Here is a 16,176-nt window from a genome sequence, read left to right as displayed (position 1 = left end):
TAGGTCTGCTTGTTAGTTTGTCTTAACTTTTGTTTTATAGCTAATTTATGTTTTCCAAAATGATTTTGTAATATTGGGGTAATCTAGATTTGGATTTGTTTATGGAGCTGGGGTTTACTGCTTCAAGCCCACTCAGTTTGTGTGACCCTACAGTGTGCGGTATACTAAGAATTTTGTCCATGCTGTAGCAAGCTGGCCAAACAGGAACTGGAAAGATCATCAGTAGATAGCAGAGGATTTGAGGTGCCACAGGAATAAGGGGATTTTCTCATGTTGCCATGATTTTGTGTTGGGGTTTTGGGGTTTTTTGGGGGCAAAGGGGTGTATCTGAATTTTGTGGTGTTTGTTTGTTTTGTTGGATTTGGGTTTTTTTTTTTTCTCTTGAATGGTGATGTTTTGGTCTTAAGGCAGGTCATTGTCTTTGGACTCAAAACATTCCTTGTGCTTTAACATGGAGTCTGTTAGTAGCCAGAGGGACTGGCTGACCCCAGTGTGGTGTGTTAGCATAGCCTGATGGAATTGTACAGGAGTGTATATTCATTGCAGGCTTTTCCAAGAACTTGCATACTAAGTATGGGGTATTGATTCTTGTGATGTGTAACCTCGGTGAAGCCCAGGTAAACTGGCTGCTGTGTTTGGATCTTATACATCAGATCTGCTTTTAGCTTTCTTGTTTACTTGTAGCTCACCCTTCTCTATCATTTCCCGTAGGTACAGACACTGTCTGTTACCCCTTCAGAGATGTAGGATTTACTGCCCAGCTGCACTGAGTCTCTGGAATCTATTTTGAACATGAGGCTCCCCTATGGTTTCAGTGCCAAGGCTCTGGTCTTATGAATACTTTGGATTTAAGTTTATCCATCTATCTCATAGTGGTGAAAGCAGACAGACATATAGATACAGACCTTTAAAAAGCTTTAAAGCAAAATTTTCTTAGGTAGTGTAGAGGATATAAGGATCAAGGAAAAAAACCTCAGCGTTAAGTGTCCTCTTCTCCTGTTACCTCTTCTCTCTGTACTGGCCTTTAGGGTTATATGAGAACCAAATGGTGAACTCGGAATCTTTTGCCTGTATCTCAGCTGTTCTGCATAACATGGGATATTTCTCTTTAGCTCTCTGTATAGGTCATCTTCCACTGACATAAATTTTTTTACTTCCATTTCTGACTGGAATACTACCCAGGAGCAGTGGAAGTCTTGCTCTGGCTACTTGTGGTTGAATCCCTTCACTCCTGCACCCCCCATCTTGAGCATCTTGCCTGTAGCTTTTAAGAGTCAACTTTCACAGTCATTTCTTTTTCTACTGTATAGGAATTTCCTGTTCTCCAAACCTCAGCCTCTTAAGATAAACTTCATCTCACAGTTTTCCCTAATTTTCTGTTACATTATTGTTCTTAGAGGTTCCACCTGAAGGTTTGGAGCCTTCCATCCTATTCGGTGTTCAGGTTGTCAGGCCTAGTTCAGAGAGCAAGTGCAAAACTGCTTCTTCACCTGAGGTAGTCCTGATGCAGTGATTTCAAAACCTCAAGCAGAATTTGTAAACTCTGCCTCCCAGTTATTGTAACACTGTGGTATTTTCCTGAGTAGGTTCTTATCTTTTATATGATTGGTAAAATTTACTTACACCATAAGAAATGATCCTTATTTGAATATATTGATTTTGTCTGTCCAAATGTATGCGTAATTTCAGGATTTATTTTAAATCCTGTGTAAGAATAAAATTGGTTTTAAGATGATTATTGTTTTAGCGCTTTCGCCCTCCCTCTCTCTCATTTCAGATGTTGCAGTTGTGGACATGAGTGATATTTCCAAGCAACCATCGCTGTTCTACCACCTTGGCGTGCGTGAAAGCTTTGACATGGCTAATAATGTTATACTCTACCATGACACTGATGCTGACACTGCTCAGTCTCTCAAAGTAAGCTTCTCACTTCAAAATCTGCTGCATTTCAGAAATATCTTTAAATACCTGATCCTGAAAATGTTTGTGTTTTTCTGAAACTTCCATTGAATGTGCTTTCGTGATAGCTACATAACAAAATCATGCTAAGAACATGAAACAGCTGCTAGGAAAAACACTAATGATAAAAATAGTATAAAAGCTTGTCTATAAGAAAAGATCCATAGTATGGTACTGATTTTGCTTCAGATGGTTAGACTTGGAAGTGAGAATGCAGGTGTCATTTTTCCTTCCTTTCCCGCTTTTAATTAGAGTACATGTAAAAAAATGTTACAACCTGTATAATAATGATGCTTGAACAAGGGCTGTATTGCAACCTACTCCTGATATTGAAGCACTTCCGTCAGATGAGGTTTGTATCTCCTAGGTGCTGAGTAGCTAAGACTACAGGAATCTCCTTTTTATTGCAGTTTGAAGATAAAAAGAGATCCTCACCAAATCTTTTTATAGGCCTGTTGGTCATTTTTATAGTAGGATAATACATGCTATACACTTAAGTCCTGAAATTGCTGTTCTGGATGCAAGTCATACATTGTGGATGCAAGTCATATATTATTGATGTTTCTGTCTTTCTCAGTGCAGGTTCTCTTTGTTTTAGATCACATTTAGACTTTTATCCTCTGTATCATCACCTACTGCTGCTTTTAATATCATCGATTTTCTTGCTACCTTCACTGAGAGCAGCATTGTTTGTGCTTTGTGTTTTTTTCTTTATTTTAGGTTATTGCCCCTTACTACTTTACATTTTTCACACCACCAATGTACAAAAATCTTTTTTGGAATTCTCCAACCTCTCTTGATCCTTTGAGAACACTAAGTTTAATCTTAATTTTGTATGAGTCTCCTTCTCTTTTCCCAGCACAGCTCTGTTCTGTCACAGCTTCCTCTTCCTTTTTTCTGCTCTCAATGTCATCAATTTTACTCTCATGTGTCTAGTATCCCATACTTCCTTTCTTCAGGCAGTGGTCCACATACACATTCACATTCCATGTGACCTGGAGTCACAAGAACTCGGAGTTGGAGCCTCCCACAGTCTTGCTCAAAGAGGTTATCCATACAGATATGCGCTAAGGCATACTTGCATGCTCTCCATTCCTCTAGCTAATCTGGGTGGGCAAGCATACAACTTTTCATCCTGCATTGGTAATATACCTGACTGCAAAGAGATCTTTTATTTTTATTTTCATCAACACATTTTTACTTTTCTTTTATGCTGTCACTCAGATGTTCTGATCAACTTGGTTTCTCCCAAGGATGTGCCAAAGTTTGGGAAGCACAGTGTAGTCATCTTCTCTTTGTCTCTTCCCAGTGAGGACCTCTATGGATGGCTTTGATTTCTGCACTTTGTGCCAAGCACATATGCAAGCACCTGCTCAAAAACTGGAGTGCTGAATGACCTCCAGGGTTACATCCATCCATGGGTTGGATCTTCAGATTGATTGTTGCCAGAATTTGCAAGTCTTTGCACTGTCAGTTCTGGGGCTTTTTTTCTAAGGATGTAAAGCTCAAGTACAAGTCTGGGGACCTGGGAACACTGGAGCATGACTGGGTCACTTAAGGCTGGAAAAGCTATTATCTGCCTTCATCTCTTTTCTGCTAGGAACTCTGTCAGTGTCACTGATCTCTTCCTCATCTCCCAGTTGTTTGTATAACCTCCTTGGCCTACGTAGACCCCTAGCATATCTTACTATGGGATCAGATGGCTTGATTTAAGTTGCTGGAACCAAGTAGAAGAGATCCTCTGGATCAAGTGATAGAGTAGTTTAAGCAGGGCATGGCACTGGGTTCAGTCCTACCCTGATGTCCTTGATACCTCTTCTGCAACTGAGCCCCCGTTCAGTGTTGGATACCATTCAAATATGCTAATACACCTTTCTTAGGAATAATTCAGAAGGTAGACAGGGATTGTTCTTGAGGTCTTTCAGTGAAGAACAGTTCATGACACGGTTCATGGCATAGGTGCTGGATAGTTCTCAGAAGTGTTCATTTCTCCCTGCTGAGAAACATCTTTATCTGCAGTAGGTAAAGCTCTACTGGAGATACTTGCTTAGCTAGGTAGACATATTAATTTTCAGATATGTGATATTTCAGATGTCTAAGCCTTCCATCACTTTTGTTCTGAGGTATTTTATTTGACTTAAGGAGTTTAAGTTAATCAGTAATTCTCTTCAGGTTTTCGTACCTTAATACGTATTTTTGACTATCTGCTGGTGTTTCTTTATTCTCAGGTTTATGACTAATTTAGTCAGGTTTTTTTTCCCTTCCCTTCCCTTCCCTTCAGGAATTTAGTACTTCACTTGGATCTAGGTTGCTGTGCATGCCTCTTAAGAGTGGCTAGCCTAAGTGTTATAAAGGCAGTATTAATGAGTGCTATTATTTCTACTGGGAAGATCTGTGAAGTTCAGGCACCCTGACTTCATATAGCTTATTGCTTAGGACCCATCCTGAAATTCTCCCAAGAGTTGTCTCTTCAGTTTCATCAATGTTCTTTCCAAAACAACCTAGTTCCAAGCATGAAAAGAATACGTAATCTGGATTTCAAGAGGGTCATATTTGTGGAACTAAACCTCCTAGATAGCCCCTGATATTTTGTCTGTTGTTGAGGAAAAGGGTGCATGGGCTTTCTGTGCAGTGGTTGTCCAAACGGCTTTCAGGCTGTCAGATGTGTAGTTGCTCAAGCAGAATCATCTTAGGTTGTCAGAGCACATACAATTAAATTATATCAATAACCTTGCTTAAAAACAAGTCTGTATCTAACATTTGTAGTGTGGCTTACCTGGAGATCTCTTTAGTTTCACCAAGCAGTGTTCACTGGACATGTAAGCCATCACTAGAAGGAGGAGGAGGTTACTTACAAGCAACTGGAAATCTTTGAGGTCTGGTTTACATGCCCATTAGTTTATCATCTGCCTCATAGTTTCAATATCTCTCTTTAGATTTTGGGGTGAGAAGAATTAGGGTGTAGGAGGAGTGTATTGGTCTGTGCCCATCCAGGCAGGAAAGGGGCCTAGGCATCTTAAGAATACACTTTCAGAGAAAAAAATCTCCAGCTTTGAATGCTTTTGTCTCACAAATGCCCAGAGTGTGACTGGATATGTGTGGAGTCCCCAGCCTGAGAAGCTCCTATTACTGGCAAGTACAACTTTGTTCATCTTCTGAGCACTTCTTTAAGTAAGTTTCTTCTCTGAATCATTATTTTTTTCCTAACCTGAACTACTAAGACTTTTCTTGATGTTTTTCTGTCCCTCTACTTGAAATTTGCTGCAGCAGGAAATCTGGATTATGCTGTGAAGAACACATCTGTGTATATGTGTGTATATATATGTATACCAGTTATTTTTATTGGAAATAATAATTCACAGTAAAAATGAATAAACTTTTTTATTTGCCTTTTTTTTTCTCCCCAGGATATGGTATCTCAGAAAAACACAGTAAGTATTAAAACCACATTCATTTTAAAACACAAAATGAGGATACTACATTTGAAGCAACTCTATTAACAAAGCTGCCAAGCATATACAGGCTCTATATGATTGAAGCAAGTCTGTTTTACCTATATACAATTCAAACTAGTGGAAATCTTGTTGACTTCCTTTCAAAAGTAAAGCTAGATTAAAAAATTGCTTTTCTTTAGAAGCTCCTTTTTAAGTTCCAGAAAAGCGCCAATAGATACATGTTATATGTGTAGGTTGATAGATCAAAATGTAAACTCAGAAATTCAAAGCCTCTTTTTCCCTCTACCACTTTCACCCACTTGTGCAAATGTATATGTCTGTGTGATGCCTTAATAGGGCTTACTTTTGTATCTCAAAGAGGTTTGGCTACTGTATACCCATCCTCTTCCTCACAAATTCACACATTTTACTTAGGAATGCAAAAGCTTATTTCCCAAAGTAGAAATATTCTTACCCTTAATGCAAGTAAAACCAAACAAGTAAGTAAGCCTGAACCAAGATAAAATTGAGTGGTTATTTTAAGCTTATTGCAATGTGCCATGATATCTTAGACAGTTATATATTTTGTCATACTTCACATCATGTCAGTGGTTATTTTCATTAAACACACTACACTGTTATTTTGAGGAATATTGAACTTGCAAAAATCTTAAACTTCTATTTATTCCTTTCTGTTTTCCCCCATTCACCATATACTTTTATTTTCTTCTGAAGAATAATGAGCAGGACTAAAATAATAAAATGTTCTTAGAGATGCTAATAATTTAAAAGAGAACTAGAAGAAATAATGCATTAGTCACAGCAGTTTATTTTGAGCTGCTGTTTATACTTGGCCACAGCGCTGCATGTAGGCTAAAGATAGATCAGGTTGAGCACATGAGTAAATCCAGGTCATTTTCCTGTCTGTGTTGGTGATCTTTTAACTAGTTTCACCTGTGGAGTGTGAAGTGCATTTACTGGTCTGTAGGTCTGTGAAGGGTGGCCTCAGAATGAGGCAGATTTGCTTGTGAACGCTACTATCCATCAACTGGTGGATGATCAAAATGTCACAAGCATGTGTTTTCTTCTCCAGAGCAAGAGGGAGAATTGTGACTGAGCCATTTGGTAGTAATTCCAGAAATGGAGTAAAGGCAAAGAGGACAGTGGCAAATTCAGCCTACTGCCATCAGCCTAGCAGCCTGCAATCTTTTATTTTGGCAGATTCTTTCTCCCACAGAGGGAGGTATTTACCTTGACATGGAAGAGAAGAAAAGATGGATCTGGTGACATGGTTTCTACAGCCTGGTATTAGACCTGTAAACACCATGTGGCTAGCAAAAGGGGCAGGGAGACATCCTGAAACTAGGATCCTGATCCCCTTCAAGTGCTTAAATGAAGAAAACAATTGTGAGTAAAATACAGTGAGGAAAAAATAAATTACTTTAAATACCAAGCATGGATTCTTGACCCTTTTGTGTTATTTGAAGTTGTTCATATTCTCTTTTATTAGATAAATGTGCTCCCATATTGCATTCTTTTATCAGTTTTTTGATCAGAAATTACAACAAACTAATTAGCAAGCTAAATAGTTAATAGGTTAGAACTTTATGTTTTTCTAAGTTGGAGTTGACTTGAAATAGACAATTGCTTTTTCTTCCTTTCAGAGCCAATGAGTTGTCATGAAAGGTTTGCAGTTTACTGTTGCCCCAGTATGGTGCCACTGCTTTATTTCTTGGTTATATATTTTACAACTGTATAGGCAGTGTCTTGTCTGAAGTTAATTGCTAATGAGGGTTGCTGTGCTAGTTACATAGGTACAGAATTGGTGTGAATTTCCTGTGTCCAATCAAGTACTTTGTTACATAACCATTTCAGTTTAAATCCTGAATATTAGATACAATAGTTAATACCCCTGTAGTAGGGTTTTGTGCGTTCCTTTCACTTTTCCTGATTGAAACATGAGGGTATGCCATAGCTGTGGAATAGCAGAAAGAGCTTAAATGCACTTTTAATTAGGGTCTGGAGACATGTTGGAAAGAGGGTAGATACTTGATCTGCTAAGCTTTCCTCCAACCCAGAGGTAGCCACAGGAATACTGTTGCTGGTTTTATGAAGAGAAGTACTCTCCGTGTCTTATAAGCTCTGTGTCCATGCATCTGCACTGTGTATAAGGGAAGAGGGACAACTGAGATTGCTACGAGGCACAGCACACCATTTTTCCGACAGCACAAGTGAAACTTTCTGTGCTGGCTGCTGTAGCTCAGAGTTTTCTCTGAGGTTTCCCTGCCCTAACCTTTGCTATTTATCCTGGAAATCTCAGGTCATGTACAAAGGTGCAAAAAAATCATAGCATAGAACAGATGTGGAGCCATGTTAAAGATACAGAGAAGATTAATGTCTCGTGTGTCATATGGCATGATTTTATTTTGTGTATTACAAGTAAGTCTTGAAGACAATGAATATTTTTCCTTGTAAAGAAAGCATTATTCTAATTCAGCATCAGGGAGGAAGCAAGAATGACGAAACTGGACATAAAGCTGAAAACAATGCATAGGAAAAAAAGTCAGCAATTCATTTGATATTTGGCCTGAGTACAGCTGATCTAACAGTGAAAATTATACAGCAGCATGCTGCGGTGGTGTGAGTCTGAGAGATTTAATAGCTTACAGTCTGAAAAAAGAGTGTAAGAGTGGGGGAACTTCCTTCCTTCCCTCCACTGTCCAGGAATGAAGTTTTCGGGGATAAGATAAGATGGGGAATGTGATTCAGTTCTACTTGACTCCCCCAAGCAAGCAATTAAAATTCGGTATTGGTAATTTATTGCATACTCGGATACAAAAGGAAAGAATTATTGGCTATGGGAGTTCAGTTCCCAAGAAAGAATTGCCCTGGCATGAAATTCAAGGTCAAGATTCTGTGTCCCATCAGTTAGGTTTCCTTCTGTAGAGCTCCTCTGAGCACTGAGGACTATTTTCTGCTAATTTTACTGAGGGTGTAAGCACGGCTTCCTAGTTTCTCTCAAAATCATCATCAATAAAATAAATTGCAAATATGCAGTCTTGCAGAATAGTTTGTTTTCTGTGTCATTATGGAAAAATCAGGGTTTGAGAGCAGAGTGGATGCTACTGGACTGTAGGGTGCAGGAAAATAAATTTATCTGTGGAAAATAAGCTTGTGCTTTGGAGTTTCTTTAGATGTCAGATAAACATTGGTTTACTGGAGAAATGAAATTTCAAGGATTTTCGAAAGCAAAAAATGCTTAAAAAAATAATCTTCCCCCAAACCAAAGTAATAGCCAAAATCCATGGGAAGGTTGTTTTATTTTGATGCAACATTTTGTTGCTATCCTTGATTCTTATTTTTTTTTTAATAGGGAAATTTCCTCGCCCTCTACAGAATTTTAAGGAGCGGTGCATAAAAAAAGTCCAAGATAGAGTGAATAAATGAGTGCACAAGGGGCTTTTTAAAAACTGCTGGAGTCAGGAAGCAAAATGTACAGTCCTTCTGGCAATAGTTCTAGCACTGGTTGCACATAGTTTGAGATACATACTTTGATCCATTCCGTTTGTTTGAATGTAGCATTGAAAATACAAACTAGAACTTCCTACTCTGGAAAAATTATTATGGCAAGTACAAAATATAAGAAGAAAGACTTAGTTAATTTTTCTTCAGTTGATGGTATGCCTGAAGAAATTTGAATAACCCTGTTAATTGCTTTAAGGGAAGGTATTTAAAGGAAAGTAAGCTGGCTATTAAACCAAAAGGTTTATTATAGTATACTTAGGCCTGTGGGCCTGATGAAGTATTTTCAGAGATTTAATTGTTTTGTTTTCATTAAATCCTGTAGCAGCTCTTACAGTAAGCAGAGAATAATGTCTGGGCCGTGGAGGAGTCATTAGCAAAAATTCTCCTTGATCTAAAGGGAACAGGATTGCAATTTATCCTTACCACAAGGAATTTTTATGTTGAAAAATCACTTTTTATTGTAATTGGCAGAAAGTATCTTCTGCGTTTCAGTAGCTGCGTAATTTAGACTGTATCTACTGTTTCAAGCCAATGAACATTTAAGAAACCTAAATAGAAAGATTTTGGCACTTGGACTCATTCTCCAATTTAGTAGCCCCAATAGATTGAAATGAGAGCCAAGACTCTAAAGTATGATTACTTTACATGAATTTAATAATCTGAAAAAGTAGTATTGCAAAGTAGCTTTCTATTTTTTATTTTCTGATTATTTTTACAATATATAGAAGTTTGCATGATGTGGTCATTTAATTATATATTTCTAAAAAAGCCTGAGGCAGCAAAAATATTGAAAGAGTTTGCAAAAGGGCACAGAATGAAAGAGGAGTAGGAACATCTTAAATAGAATCATTTTTCCTTTTGGGGGCAGAATAGTACAAAGACAATAGGTAACCCAGTAAATATTACTTTTAATGTTTCTAATCATGAAACATGCCATTATTGCTATTGATATAATGAAAACTAAGGCTTTTAAAATTTATTTATGAAAGTTAGTTTTTATGGAAATGTTACTATCTGAAGGGATGTGTATTTGTAGTGGTTGGATTACAGTTAACTAATTGGGTAATGAACCTGGTACGTTCATAAAAGTAAGACTTGAAAGCATCTTAATGATGACACAAGGAGATGCATAGACAAATAAATCATGTAGACAGAGAAATCTTACATTCTGGGTGGCAAAGTATTGCACTGTTTTCTTGACCTTGTAAATATGGACTTGCTATAAATATCTATATTCATTTTCTGTTGTTTCTTTCTTTAATAATTTCTCTATTCGTGTGTCATGTCTGTCTTTTTAATTCTTATGCTGTTTTGTGGTGGTGTTTTCCTCTTTGTTGTTTTATTTCAATTTGGAGTAGGTTGCCAACCACAAAGCTTTTCTTCGGGTTCAAGTACCTCCTGAATATCACAGTGGTAATCTGATAGGCAAAGTATGTATGACTTTAAATCTGCTTTCTGTTGAATAGATAATGCCAACTTATTACTGTGTTTCTAGGCATTTAAAAATGTATAAGGATACTTCAAGAATAGTGCTTGGCAGGGTCTTTCCTTCAAAGCGATCTTGGAGTACTCGTTCCTTGCAAGCTAGATCCCGAGCATTTAGAATGTTTGGCTTGTGATAATCTCTCTTCATAGTCTTTACATAAAAATACTGCATATATTCAACTTTAGAAGAGGAAATATTTTTTAAAGATTTGTAATATCTTAGTCAGCTGTATCACAAGATGGCTAGGAATGTGATGTCACAGAAAACTAATGTGAAAACCTTAATTCTTAAGACTATCTGAACACTCTAAAGTTGGTGACTTCTTTGAGTGAATGCAGTTCATTTTCTGTTATCCTATGTGTTTTCCTTCTAACTGCTTTGTAAGCCAGGGTAAGCACTCCTAATACTCTTGATGCTTGAGTAAGTGGCAAAATAAATTGCATGGCTCAAGTAAAACAATTGTGCTATTAGCTGTGCAGGCATAATTCCCTCTCTAAAAATGCAGAGATTTTACTCAACATCATTTATTTGGGAAAAAAACCCCTTCAATTCTAGTATAGCATCTCTGTCACAAAGTGACAGTTGCACTGGAATAACTGTACCAATACAATTAAAAAACCTGTTTACATTATTAATGTCAAAAGTTCACTTTTAACAGCATTAGCAAAATGTTTAGAGGAGTATTTTAAGACAAAAAGCACTCCACATTTGACCTGTCTTGCCTAGAGCCTAAAAATGGTTTATGTGGGCCTAACTCTTTCAGCCTTTCAGCAAAGGCATGGCTCAGTGCTTAATTCCTTTAACCATTTGCCCCTGAAGAACAGGTCCCTCTCTCAACTTACTTGGAGTTATTTCCTGTTTTTTTATGTTCCTAAACGTTTGGCTCTTTTTGTGGTAGATTTTAAAGTGTTGTGATTGAATACAAAAGTTTCATTGCTAGCATGTTAGGCATACATTATTTACTGGAAGATGACCTATTGAGAGATTTTTTTTTTTCAGTTTGCTTGGTTTTTTGTAATTTTTAACTTAAAAATTTCTCAAAATAAAACAATAAAAATAGCTTAGCTACTAATCCTGAAATAAACCAACTGAGCATACAGTCTTTATAAGCTATGAAGTTGTAATTCTGTTACAATTAAATAAGTCATAATTTATAAATTCTATATATTTGCAGCTAGAATTGCTCTATATGTTACTTCATACATACCTGTGCCATTTATTCATTATCTTAAAAACCAATAGTTGTTGTATGACAGGGCAGTAATTTCCACAATGATCAGCTTTTGGTGTCAAGAGACCAGCATCCTGAGTAGGCCATCAGGAGAAGCAAGGATGATATTTTCAGCCATCTCTAACCCTTGATTAGTGTAAGAAAAGTAGATGGACAGAACTAGTCTTTTACGTAATGAAGATAAGACAGACTCTCTTAGAAAGGCCACGCACTCTATATGAAGGGGCTTGATATTTTATTATATGTAAATATTGGATAGAAGAAGCTAGAAAATTGGAGCTGGTTGCTTTTCAGACAAGGTGACATTGCTCAAATATGTGCAGGGTTCCTGACTTCTACACACAAAAATGTGTCTGTCATGTGTTTATAATTGCATAGATTTCGCTATCCAGAAAGAGGCAAGAAATCAAAGTCAAATAGATGAGGTGTTGGCTGAATAAGATTAATACAGTGTTTCACGCATGTCATTTAAGTTTTTTCTGAAAATTGCTTTGCTTTTTCGGTAGGTAACTTCAGCTCTCTTCGTGTCACAAGATACATCATACTTTCAAAGTGGATTTTTTTTTCCATTGCAGGGAGAGCAAATTCACTGTTACAGGTTTAAGAATAGAGTTTATACACAAGCAGCGTTTGCATTGTATTGAACTCAGTGTTTATTTGAATAAACCTTGAGACTAAATTGTTTTAACATACTGGTGGTCTGGGTTGCAATTTTTCCAACTTTTTTAGTAGGAAGTACAGGTAACATTGCAACAGATAATTATATTGTTACAACAGAGATACTGTACTGTAGGGTTTATGAGGAAGGAATGTGGTTTGATCTTTATCTGTTAGAAATAATTTAAAATTCTAAATCCTTGCAGACTCAGATCAGCAACAGGATATACTGATACAGGTTTTTTTTCCATCTGTATTTTTAGTAACTGCATGCCCTACATTGTTACTTCCTGTGAACAGTTAATTTCTCTTGTCTAGTTTATCAGTGCATTTAAAAATGTGCCATCTTCATATCCATTCTTTCCATCACCTCAGCATTCTCCCATTGTTCAACGTGACTTTAAATGGCTACAGCTTTACAGCAGGCTTAGATGATATGAAAAAATGAAAGGTGTGATTTTGCTGTACAAGTTTGATGCCTTGATACCCCCAAGGTGGCAGTTGAAGGGTATTTAGTGGTAGTTGATTGTGTTAGATGTATCATTCTGACCCATGCTTCAGTGCTCCTATCTAGTTACTCTGAAATGCAAAGTTTACTTTTAAACAGCAGAGAATTGTTGAAGCTCAAAATGGGATACTGGTGCTTCTAGCAGCTGTGAAAAACTTCACAGTTGTCTGGGTTTTGGGGTCTTGGTTAGGAGTTGAAGACTCTGAACTTGCTGGTTTTGGGCTGTGAAGGGCATTTCCTGTTTCCTCTCTCCTTTCAGCACCTTGATCATGTTTACACTTTTTATGTGGCATATTAAGGATTTTTGGTTTTGACTTCTAGAATTTTGTGGTAAAAGTCTTACATACATTATAAAACATTTCAAAGTTTTGTTGGTTGGTTGGTTTGGTGTTTGATGGCAGCATGCAGCAGATGTTTTTTAGGCTCCTCTGGATTAAACACCTCCACAAAGTCCTTCCAATGCATGTGTTTCTGTCTTTCTCTCTCTCTTTGTGGGGAGCTCTGCATCATATCCTCCCTAGCACAGAGTGAGCCTAGAGGATACAAGTACATCTCTGACCCCAAAAATTTGAGAGCAGAAGGTTAACTTGTAACTGTCAGACCCTATTAGGGTCTGTGCTTCACAGAAAAAAATTGAACAGTTTAGTTGTATTGTCGCTTAACAAATTTGGACCCTTATTCATCGCCCTTGTTAATATTTGTAACTCTTTCACAGAAAATTCCTTTAGTTTAATGCTTGCAAATTTTGTGTTAAAAGTGCGCTAAAGATTCATAGTGCACCAGACCAAATCTAGCTGTTTTGTCTGACAGTAAAAGATTCTGTGGATACACAAGCATATTTCCACTTTCATTTGTTTTATAAACTGTGCCTGTTTTTCTTTTAGGCTTCCAGTGGCAATTATTATTTTATTCCATACATCGTCACACCTTGTGCTGACTACTTTTGCTGTGAAAGTGATGCCCAACGAAGAGCTTCTGAGTATATGCAGCCCAGCTGGGACAATATCCTGGGGCCACTTTGTGTCCCACTGGTGGACAAGTTTATCAGCCTTCTCAAAGATGTTCATGTTACATCATGGTAATTTTACAACACATAGACCTCCAGAACCTTTGATAGTCTCTTTCTAATTTCTAATGTTATGAAAAAAGGTGCAGAATCTCTAGTAGCATTGATTTTTTTGTTTTTTATTTTTCACTGCACTTAATATAGTGTAAAAGAAGCTGCTAACTTTACTGCTTTCTGTGTTGATGTCCTGCAGCTGTTGCAGTTAACTAACCATGTTATGCTAGAAATTGATTTATGGTTACTTTCTGAAACATCAGTAAGCAAAGGCGGTCCATCGGTAAGGTAAACTGCTTAAGTATAAATTACAGCGCATAAGGTTGTAATAGGAGATAAGATCACAGCCTCTTCACAGAGCTCAAAGCCAAACACTTTCCTTTTCTGTCACCAAGTAAGTGTATATATGTGGCAGCAATGTGCAATCAAATGTAACTTCCATGGTTTGTTTTTTGGGTTTTGTTTTTGCTTTTTTTTTTAATATTAACCTTCTGATATCACCTAATAAACATTATACTGTTCAGCCACTTCTACAAGGGACTGTTGGAGTTTTGAGGATTGGGGCTGGAGATGGAAGTCTCTCTTTTGTGATTGCTCACCCTGTACTCTGCAGCTAGTCTGATTTTGTTTGTATTTATGGAAAACACTGGGAGAGACTGAGGTTCTAGGTTTTCTTTTTCCTAGTGTCTGAAGCATGAGGTAGTGCTGAGGGCCCTCAGATTTCTTTGTTTTTCCCCATTGCCAACCCACCCAAGTGAAAGGCTCACCTAAAAAAATCCTTTTCTCACCTGGTCCCACTCTTAGGATCCCATAGATGACTCTGCCCACACACATCTTGTCCCTTACACATCCATCCAGGGCAGGTCTGTTGTTTTCTGGCACCTTGCTGGGCGGTGACTGGGATATTGCAGGCCTGAAGAAGCACAGGCTGCCTCCTGCTTCTCCAAAACAGTGCTAGAGGGGAGGCTACATGCAGGCAGCACAGGCCCACTTTGAGGAAAGGGACAAAAGGAGGGGCAGAAACATACAGGAGAGCTGCGTTCAGCAGTGCAGACTCATGAAACTAGTAGCACAGTTGGTCCGGGTAGTAGTAAATTTTGGTACCACTTAGTGTTTGTATCATTGTGAAATGGTGCTCTGGGCACCAGCTGTCCCAAGCTACCTCTATACTTTGTCTCTGACATTTATGACCAGGGTTGTGGGTGATTTTGGTTTGATCATTGTGTTGTGATGTCCTACAGTAAAACCTCTTTTCTCTCCCACTTTCAGGCTGAAGTGCCTGAAAGAGGCTTTTGTATAGCCGCAGAATTAGAGTCTGTTGTGGTAGATTCCTGTAAAGAGGAAGATGTAGCTAGATGGTCCCTCATTCCTGCCAAAAGCATGAGTAAGTTTGAAGAGGTTAAGTGTTCCCTCATTCTTGAAAGTGAGATTTCCATTCCTAAGTCATCTGGATGCTTTTGAAAAACATTATCCAGCATCCCCTTTTGGTTTGGTTAGCACAAGAAGGACTAATTATCATTAGCCTGGTAGAAAGCAATGCTGGATAGAAACCTGAGATTGGAAATCCATGGTGAATTAGGTCTAACCTCCACTGACAGTAAAACAACTGTTAAGAGCTTTCCAATAGTGCTTACTCTGTCCTTGCTGCTTTGCATTAAAAGCATATCTTGCATGTTATATGTAAGATATAATGTGTACCAGATGGAGAACTTAGTTTTCTTGGCTATGTGTAGGGCTCATGCTAAACAAAGTTGAATACCTTGCAATACTCATTTGTAAATAAAAAAGGCATTGTATGCACTTGAGTATCTGTCAGGTGAACCAGGGCACCAGAAATTAGCTTACTTGCAAATTATAGACTCCGTAAGTTCCTCCAGATAAAGTTACCTCTAAGTAGCCTGTCCAGTTCATTTATAACTGTCATATTTATAATGTATATATGATTTTGTATTCTGCAAAAGTTCTGGTGTTGCATTGTGCCCTGATGTTAGTGTAAACAAGAATGCACTGGGGGCTTTTGCATAGATCCTGCCCACATTATGTATTATGTTCATCAAACAGATTGCAATTAAATCAAATTTTGGTGACTTCTGTTTTACTGTGTTGATAAAATTATCTCACAATCCTGGTTATAAACATATTGACACATAGCCCCACAGTCTGAGGTGGGGCAAGATGGAATATTTATCATGAGTTAATGAAAAATGTGGAAATGTGATACGTACCTCACTCTTAAGGAAATTATGCTTTTTGTTAGAAATCATGCTTTTTATTAGAAATATAACCACTTTTCATAAGAAATATCTAACAGTCTTC

The 16,176-nt window shown here is 37.6% G+C and overlaps 1 protein-coding gene across 1 annotated transcript in view; it reads left to right on the top strand.

Annotated features, from left to right (window-relative positions):
* Nucleotides 1-16,176, top strand: part of MAP3K15 (mitogen-activated protein kinase kinase kinase 15) — a 98,154-nt gene that overhangs the window by 28,166 nt on the left and 53,812 nt on the right. Inside the window, exons 2-5 of the mRNA XM_059820202.1 lie at nt 1,778-1,917; nt 5,367-5,390; nt 10,277-10,348; nt 13,685-13,878. Coding sequence (XP_059676185.1) covers nt 1,778-1,917; nt 5,367-5,390; nt 10,277-10,348; nt 13,685-13,878 — 430 coding nt within the window. The remainder of the gene's footprint in view (nt 1-1,777; nt 1,918-5,366; nt 5,391-10,276; nt 10,349-13,684; nt 13,879-16,176) is intronic.

Source organism: Gavia stellata, chromosome 1 (assembly GCF_030936135.1).
Source record: "Gavia stellata isolate bGavSte3 chromosome 1, bGavSte3.hap2, whole genome shotgun sequence".
Classification (NCBI taxonomy): Eukaryota; Metazoa; Chordata; class Aves; order Gaviiformes; family Gaviidae; genus Gavia; species Gavia stellata.
The sequence above is the reverse complement of the archived record's forward strand: the minus strand, read 5'-3'. Positions and strand labels throughout refer to the sequence as shown.